The 9,580-nt window shown below is 39.3% G+C and overlaps 1 protein-coding gene across 1 annotated transcript in view; it reads left to right on the top strand.

Moving 5' to 3' along the window:
- The first annotated feature begins 642 nt into the window (after positions 1 to 642).
- Positions 643 to 9,580, top strand: part of lamb1a (laminin, beta 1a) — a 29,919-nt gene continuing 20,981 nt past the window's right edge. The window contains exons 1-9 of the mRNA XM_028450406.1: positions 643 to 724; positions 3,077 to 3,276; positions 5,491 to 5,629; positions 5,700 to 5,773; positions 5,850 to 6,038; positions 6,120 to 6,183; positions 6,714 to 6,916; positions 6,995 to 7,115; positions 7,184 to 7,372. Of these exons, the coding sequence (XP_028306207.1) occupies positions 703 to 724; positions 3,077 to 3,276; positions 5,491 to 5,629; positions 5,700 to 5,773; positions 5,850 to 6,038; positions 6,120 to 6,183; positions 6,714 to 6,916; positions 6,995 to 7,115; positions 7,184 to 7,372 (1,201 nt within the window). The 5' untranslated portion in view covers positions 643 to 702. The remainder of the gene's footprint in view (positions 725 to 3,076; positions 3,277 to 5,490; positions 5,630 to 5,699; positions 5,774 to 5,849; positions 6,039 to 6,119; positions 6,184 to 6,713; positions 6,917 to 6,994; positions 7,116 to 7,183; positions 7,373 to 9,580) is intronic.

Raw genomic sequence — 9,580 nt, 5'->3', positions numbered from 1 at the left:
CCTGTTGTCCCCCACCCCCTATAAAACACACACACACACACACGCACACACACACACACACACACAGTCCTCCCCCGAGGCTGAAGCTCACCTGCAACAACAAAGGAGGTGTGTGTTGACATGAGGGGGTCAGGAATGTCTTTGTCTGTAAAGTCCCCTGTTTGTCTGTGTGCTAGTGTTATAGTGTGTAACAACACGTTTATCCTCTGATTGAAATGGTTGTTGGTGTATTTATCATGTGTGGACTGACGCATCACGCACACATATGACACACGCACACACACACACATATGACACACACACACACACACACACACACACACACACACACACACACACACACACACAAAGCTTCCCATTGGAATTTAATGGGATGGTGTGTGCAAACTTCGGGCTGGTAGTGTTTACATCATTGACATCATTCATTTATTCATCCACTCATTCCTTCCTTTCTCCTCTAGTTTGATGATAAGCCTTGAGTTCTTTACCTGCTTCCCTCTAAATCTGAGGAGGAGGAGCTGAGGGAGGGACTGTGTGTGTGTGTGTGTGTGTGTGTGTGTGTGTGGGTGTGTGCGTGTGTGTGTGTGTGTGTGTGTGTGTGTGTGTGTGTGTGTGTGTGTGTGTGTGTGTGTGTGTGTGTGTGTACGTGTGTGTGCGTGTGTGTGTGTAGGTCTGTAGTGTGTTAGTCGGACCTCCTGAAGAATGTTGCTTTTTTTTCTTCTCGGTGAGTTTTTCTCAAATTCACTTCAAACTTTCTCTTTTCAGCTTCAGCTCGTGATTAAACTTTCTTTTTTCAATCCCCAAACTTTTTAAAACCTCTTTAAAACGCTTAAAGCCTCTGGTAAAGTTTTTGAAAATACTTTAAACCTCTTTAAAACGTATTTAAACGTGTGTGCTGCTCGGTGCTCCTCAGAGATCTGCTCAGATCAAAGTCTGTGAAAGTCGAGCTTTTCTTTGATTCAGAGACAAACTTTGAGAGTAAAAGTGATTTTCTTTATTCAGACTTTTAATTAAATCACTGTGCTCGTGCACGAGTGTGTGCGCGCGGACACCGGCACAATCCTTTGAAGCTGGAACAAAGGGCCGGTGATGGTGTAACGGTGCAACTGGTGTCCGTGTGGACTGGTGACCAAGCGGAGTTTTATGATGAATAAATAACAACACTCATGAACTAACTGTGTTATAGCTGTGGATTATTCATGTGTTGTTGTTTTGGTTTTTGTTTTTTTTTTCAAATGCGCTCAAGTAACAAATCAATCAAATTAGTGACGTCATGATGTTAAAATTAAGGTTTGAAGTTCTATCAGAGATGATAAATATGTGAACATTAGTTATTAAAAGTCATGTCTGCACTAATTTGAAACATTGAACAAAATAACTGAGAATTCCTGTGGATATATGCAGAGGTTAGTACTGATATATATGCTTATCCAGTAGAACCTCTAGTACTTGATTGAAATTGTACTAAAGTACAATTAAATCATGCATGAAATTCTAGTAAAATTTAGCTCAATAAAAAAGTTGCTAGTTACTCTCACTCCACTCTTGCACAATTGAACTTAATATATTTTTCACAAAGTCATGAATTACAATTATTTTTTTAAATAAAACTACAGCAATTAATCCAATATATATAAAAAAAAAAAACAAGTTCAGATGAACTGCGGCTGGGACCGCGGAACATCTCCGTCCCGAATAGCACTTACCACGTTCCAGAGAAATCAGTCAAATGACTCTGTTCCACCAAGTAAAACAAATTCTATTGTGCGACGTAAAATCTGTCTGAATATCCTTTGAAACGATATATCACACAACTAGGTTCCAATAAATTTAGAAATTACCGGAAAAGGGGATATGCCCCCGAGCCCCTCATCAAATTATGCAAGGCATAATCGTGATCTACGTTGAATTATCTTTTAAATTATAAATCGCACAATTATGTTCCCATTCATTTGGAAATTACTGGAAATAGGGGTGGGGCCCAAAGGCCCCATTTCAAAAAAAAGGGCTCCGAGCATCTCATCATATTAATTCATAGACTATTCATACCAAACTGCATTCCGATCCAACGAGAACTAACAGAGGAGTAGCCATTTGAAAAATGGGGCCCCTGGCGCCCCGTAACATGTACGCGGTAATGGACCCCATTTATTTATTGGTATGTGCCAATGATTAGGTACCACCAACCGTCGTTATATTTGTCTCACAAATAAATGAGAAATTTACTTTCTTTTTTTTTCTTTTGGGGACCCCCTGCATCTATGCGTACACATCCATAGATTATACCTACCAAATTTCAGCCTGATCCGTTCACAAATAACAGAGGAGAGCGATTTTAACTATAGCGTACACAAGAAAAAGAACAAAGTGAGTGGCGTTTTGAGTATGGTAGCCCAGCCCAAAAATAAATGATCAGGCTCTAATTATAGCTACATCTATCAACTCTAAAAATTGAGAAAATAACCGGCATCCAATTCTGTTTTGATGCCGTGTATTACGTTTAATCTGGTTGGTCAGCCATGATGTGATGCATTTGATTATTGTCTGGTTATTTCATTTTTTGTAGTCATTGTCCATTGATCGTTTAAAACAGGGGTGCCCAATCCTGGTCCTCAAGGGCCACTATCCATCATGTTTTAGATGTTTCCCTCTGATTCAAATGATGAACTCATCATCCAGCCCTGCAGAAGCCTGATAACGATCCTGGTCATTTCAATCAGGTGTGTTGGAAGACGGAAACATCTAAAACAAGCTGGATAGTGGCTCTTGAGGACCAGGGTTGGGCACCCCTCCTTTAAAAAAATAAAAACCATTGATGGTTGGTTGTAGAAATGTAATAAATTAATTTACTTCTTTTAAAACGGACTTAAGAACAAATTAAATTACTTATTTAGAAATATAGTAAAAAATAAAAAAGTACGCATAATAGCAACTCACTTACAGTAACGTGAGTACTTTAACCGTTATTTTCACCTCTAGTTTCAATGGCATCTGTTTTCACATCAGAGATACTAAATGGTGTTGGTTTCCCAGTCTGTCACTGACGTTTGTCAATGGTTTTGGTGGAAACCATTAGGAATGCTTTCTACAGCGCTGCAGGTGAGCGTGGCTCAGGAGCACATCGGCAGCAGCCCCGAGCCCAGCGACCTGTGCACACAGGGCAGCTGTTACCCAGCAACAGGAGACCTTCTGATTGGCCGAGCCCATCAGCTGACAGCCACCTCCACCTGTGGACTCAACCAACCAGAACCATTCTGCATCGTCAGTCACCTGCAGGTGAACACACACACACGCACACACACACACACACACACACACACACACACACACACACACACACACACACACACACACACACACACACACACACACACACAGATATGAATTGAACAGACATGGTCCACATATGGCCTAAACAATACACAAAATGTATCTTAAAAAATTACAACAAGGACACACAATCTGCCTCCATACATACAATAAATTACACAAAAACCACAACATAGAGATACAACATGACTAAAAACAGAAAATGAAAAAAAATATAATATAACTCTAAAAACAAAACAAATATTTCTCGCAGCCCCCATTTATTAAAAGTGGCCCATCTCTGGTACATAACATTTATTATATTTATAAAAAGTTGAAAACAACATTAGAATAACATTATTTATTTGTTCATTTGAGAGGGACAAGTGTGCGTGAGAGAGAGAGAGAGAGAAAGTAATCTGATCTCTCACAGATGTTTCTCAGCTGTGTCTGGCACAGGAAATCAGACGGTTTGATTCAGCCAATGAGACGCCGGATGTTTCCAAACATCTTCTCTGTGACCTTCAGACACACAAACACAGACATACACACACAGAGAAGTCACTCTGAGGAATTTGATGTTTGTTCACAGGCGCTCACTGATCTGCTGGGGTCAGAAGTTGAGTTGTTAAAAAAAAAAAAATTAAAAAAAAAATCAGGGGGGATGGTGAATTTTATTGTTTGGGACAATTATTTTGTGCTGATGACAGTGCACATGGTAGAAACCTGTTATTGCTGTGTCCAGAGATCACACCTTTGGTGACATCAGGGTTGGTTTATGAAGAGTAATGATAGTTCCATCTTTTGACCTCCCTAAAATGTTACTCTTTCCCTCTTAACTCCAAAGTCCCTCAGTCCGAGCTGTCCACGTTGCTTGGCCATTATGCTGACAAAAACTTCAGCTGTGCTGCTTACTGAAAAGAAAAGAAAAATAACGCATGTTTTGTTGTATTCGCACATTTCTCCTGGTCCACAGTGTTTAACTTGTTATGATCAAAGCCCCCTAAATGTAGAAATGGTGGAAATATGTCCAATGTTTAAAGAGTAATATTTTCACAATCATTGGTGAAAATGGCTAAAGGGAAGGAAAGGCGGGGCGACTGTTTTAGAACAGGGAGGATTTTCACTATTCTTATTTGAGGGGCAATACCATCCCCCCTTGACACAAGCACTGGCTAGGGTACCAGCAGATTCATGACACCGCTCTAGCTTATAAGATCTCTCTCTTAGAACTGGATGATCCATATTTAAAGAGGTCATAAGGGCTTATACAGGTGACTATTGTTCCTAAACTCATTGTACAAAGGTTTCCATTAAATTCCATTATTACACCCAAGTTAAAAAACAAGTCATACAGGGAAAACTGTTAAATGCTGGTGTTGTTCAGGGGATCAAGAAGCAAATCATTTCCACATGTTCTCGGAATGTTTGGAAATGTTGGTGTGATTTACACAAAATAATGGGGGAAATGTTTAACACAAAGTTGCCCAATCACTTCAAAACTTCTGTCTCAGGAAGACATGACTCCCTCATTGGGAATCTGAATAAACAATTATGTAGAATTATGGTAACGACAGCAAAGAAAAACATCAGGAGAAGGTGGACGAACCATGAACCTTCCACAATCAGTGAATGAATAGACAGTCAATCAAATGGAAAAAATACTTCACCTATTTTACAAATTAATAGATTTACAATATATTGGGAATAGGACTGACTGAAAAGAAGCACAGGTTGTCCCCATCAGTAGATATAGGAAACAGTGAAGCTGCCTGTTATGTCCGAAGGGCAACTCCTTGAAACTATCAGAATGCCTCCCTAGAAAAGTGTTTAACCCTGTATAATTATTATATTATATTATATTATATTATATTATATTATATTATATTATATTATATTATATTATATTATATTATATTATATTATATTATATTTATTTTAGTTCTTATTTTGGTTTCATACATCCCAGTTTTGGAGAAAAAAAAAAAAACACACACAAAAAAACAAATACAGGTGTGAAATGTATGTATGTATGCACTGCAATACCCTGAAGAAAAGAAGATCTTTGAGTCTTAGCTCTGTTCCTACACAGCTGCACAAATACACAACTACCATCCTTCCGTTCCTTCTTTGAGTGTTTCTGAAAGTCTGTCCTCATTAATCCTTCCTGTCCCTAAACAGGAGGAGAAGAAGTGTTTCCTGTGTGACTCGGCAGCACTCTACGACCAGCAGGCCAATCAGACGAGCAGTCATCGCATCGAGAACGTGGTGACGACGTTTGCGCCAAACAGACTGAAGACCTGGTTTCAGTCTGAGAATGGTGGGGAATGAAAGTCAGGAAGTGGAAACCTGAGGTGCACACAGTGTGTAATAGTTGTTTGTTGTTTCAGGTATGGAGAACGTCACAGTTCAGCTGAATCTGGAGGCGGAGTTTCATTTCACTCATCTCATCATGACCTTTAAGGTATGGACAGACTCAGAATAAGACCGCTGAAGATGTTCTTCTCATTGGTCTCTCTTCTCCTCTGGACGTTCTTCAGACGTTCCGTCCTGCTGCCATGGTGATCGAGCGTTCTGCCGACTTTGGGAAGTCGTGGCAAGTTTATCGGTACTTTGCCTACGACTGCGAGACGTCCTTCCCGTCTGTGTCCCATGGTCCGATGCAGCGCGTGGATGACGTCATCTGTGACTCGCGTTACTCAGACATTGAACCGTCCACAGAGGGAGAGGTACCCAGCAACTAGAACAGTCCTTGGTTCTTTTTTCTCTTGTTATCATGGAGATAAAGGAGCCGTTTCCTTCTCTCTCAGGTGATCTTCAGAGTTTTAGATCCGGCCTTCAGGATCGACGACCCATACAGTCCTCGCATACAAAGTAACTGCTGAAACTACCTCAATCCTCTTACTGTATATGATATCCTCAACTAGTCAGTACTTATCAGCAGGAGGGGTTGCTGTAGCAGGGGGTGGGGCTTGATTGGTCTTTTGCTAAAATTGTCCATTTTAAGTGATGACTGATTTCTGAGCACACCCACAAAACCCTCAGACTCAGTTTAATGATCACCTTTTGATTTAAAATATCCCTCATGCCTCTCAGAATAAGATATGATTTATTATTTGTCAGTATCTTATTGTGTTTTTATCTACTATAATTATAATTACTATTATATTTGTACATTTGTATTATATTTTCCTGGAGGTGTGCACTCGGATTGAATCCCTATTTAATTAACAGTCTTTTATTTCATTACTGTATGTATGTTTTCTGTCTTTTCTATGTTTTAGTGTTTCTTCTTTTCATTCGAAATATTCCTGGAGCGTCTGTAAAAAAGCAATTTCTCCTTAAAGATAAATAAAGTGCATCTGATTCTGATGGTTTAGCTTTTGACCTCGTGTTTGTCTCAGACATGCTGAAGATCACCAACCTGAGAGTGAAGTTCACCAAGCTGCACACGCTGGGCGACAACCTGCTGGACTCACGCATGGAGATCAAGGAGAAGTATTACTACGCCATCTACGACATGGTGGTGCGTGGGAACTGCTTCTGCTACGGCCACGCCTCCGAGTGTGCGCCCGTGCACGCCAACGCACACCCCCGCGAAGGAATGGTGGGTTTTGGTTTCTACTATAACACATTAAAAACATAAAGGGACAGGCCTAACAGTGTGTGTGTGTGTGTGTTCCAGGTACACGGGCACTGTATGTGTAACCACAACACTAAAGGTCTGAATTGTGAACAATGTCAGGATTTCTATCACGACCTCCCCTGGAGACCTGCAGAGGGCCGCAACACCAACGCATGCAGGAGTGAGTGTGTATGTACGTGCGTACGTGTGTTTGCATGAATGTATTGATGTTTGTTTGTGTGTCCTCAGAGTGTAACTGTAACCAGCACTCTGACTCCTGTCACTTCGACATGGCCGTGTTCGCCGCTTCGGGAAACACCACCGGCGGCGTTTGTGACGAGTGTAAACACAACACGGACGGAAACAAGTGCGAGATCTGCAAACCGTTCTTCTACCAACACCCAGAGAGGGACGTCAGAGACCCCAACATCTGTCAGAGTGAGTATTAATGTTAGCCAGTGAATATTACCATGTGACATTTTTCGTACGTTTTTCCGCATTAGTTCTGTCACTATATGATCTGTATCAGAAACACAGTTCGTTCCGGGCACGTGTGTGAGCTACGTCACTTCCTTCATTTGCTATTTTTACGATGAGGCTCCTGCAACATCACGTACCGTGTTATTTGAATGCAAACAACCGTAAGATGTTTGTAATATAGTGTAATAGTGTACTGTGTATGTAAATAATGTACTGTTTTTAATTGTTAATAAAGAAAACGAGTGCTTGTCAAGATACCAGCAGATACAAAGTAATACTTTATTTAAATACCTATAAATACTAAAATGACAATACATTAGGGATGTAACGATTAATCATAAGGCAGTTAAAAATCGATTCATAGGTATCACGGTTGATATCGATTTTCTGAAAATTGAATCGCAGTACTTTTTTTTATCCACAAGTGTAGGCGGCGGGCGGAGTCTGATAATACTTTCTTTCTGGCTGCCTTCTACTCTTAAATATGTTAATAAATGATTCATTACTCCTTAAGCACCGAAAGAATATCTGTAATATTACTTGAATATCTGTAAAAGCCACGTTTTTCTATTAGCTCTGTCTGCTAGCATAGCTTCTCTTCTTCACTACAAGAATTTCTGCATGCCAACCGACCACTGGGTTACCAGCGCCCTCTGCTGGTCCAAACAAATATGGCGTAAATCATTGTAATCACGGTTTTTTAAGTCCAATTGTTAAGGCACAAAATACATTTTCAGTTGTACTTTTAAAAGAAAGAGAACTATTATGCAGTTTTGCATTGTTTATTATAGAACCAGAATTTAAATTAATAGGCTTCATTTTCATTTCTATTATTCCTTTATTTATTTCATTCAAGATTTATTTTTAGTTAAATTGCATTGTTTTGAATTGTTTATCAAGGAATTCTTTTGACAATGAAAAATAAAAGGAAAATAGTACCGTATTTTCTAGTTTTTTCCAAAAAAAAAATTTTTTTTACAGTCCCATTTTGTAAAATAAAGCGTGAGAGAATCGTATCGTGAACCCAGTATCGTGAATCGAATCGTATCGGGAGTTGAGTGAATCGTTACATCCCTACAATACATTATGATAAAATGTATAAATAATATTAAATAAATAATAATAAAACATATATATACATATATTTATACATACACACTCAGTCAGGCCAATTTGCAATGCATCATTCTCTACTTTTTATATTAAGACTCAACTGCTTCTCTGTTTAGATCAGAAAAATCATGTAATGTTGGGCAGGGATGACGATATATGCTTCAGTTTATGTGGGTTTAATTATTCAATACACAGAAAAAACACCCAGAACAGTTTCTTTATTCATCCTCCTCTACATCTCCATTGGTAGAATCATCATCTCCACAATTTCAATCGCTCCTTTCACTTTACTGTCATTGCACTGGATGATAGACCCAACAAACCCTTTTATTATTTAGTGTTAATGTGGTGTAAATAAAGTAGTAAAAGAAACTAATACCTTACATTGTTTTTCAAACAATTCTATTCACATTGATACAATATATAAAAACTGATCAAAACCCAATACACAACAGTGGCATTCAAGAACCAAACAGAAAATAAATGATTAGTGTCTCTGTGCAGTCAGTTAGTTATGTCTTTTCTTGTTGTTATGATACACTTCTTCTGTGGGATGCTGCTATGCTCCAGGTAGGGGTTTTGTTTCTCCATGTTGCTGCTCCTCTACCACTTTGCTCTCGCCTGGTGATTATCTGAGGCATTCACTAAGTAGATTTTCCTTTGGAGCATATTCTTGATGTCCTCCTGGAATGTGAATGTTTCAATAGCTCTGATGTTCCCTCTTGCTTGGCCTCCCTCCTTCCTTAGTGTATAGGGTGATAGAACCCTCTAAGCATGGTGAGGAGCTTATATCTGTGACTTTAATCTCCTCTTTTGGTAGCTGATGAGATGAGCTCATACCTAATGAGCTGCAGTGCATATACAGTATGTTGATGGTTCAGACTTTTTTCTATATATACTATATAGTATATATACTGGATATTATACAATATATGTATGAAACTTTGGTAAAGCAATACCGCTACTTTCTTTGATTGATTGACATTAATGGGTGACTTTAGATCAGCCATTCTCAACTGGTGGGTCGGGACCCAAAAGTGGGTCGCGGACCTG

This window comes from Gouania willdenowi, chromosome 6, assembly GCF_900634775.1.
Source record: "Gouania willdenowi chromosome 6, fGouWil2.1, whole genome shotgun sequence".
In the NCBI taxonomy this organism is placed as follows: domain Eukaryota; kingdom Metazoa; phylum Chordata; class Actinopteri; order Blenniiformes; family Gobiesocidae; genus Gouania; species Gouania willdenowi.
This window is presented reverse-complemented; position numbering and strand designations above follow the sequence as displayed.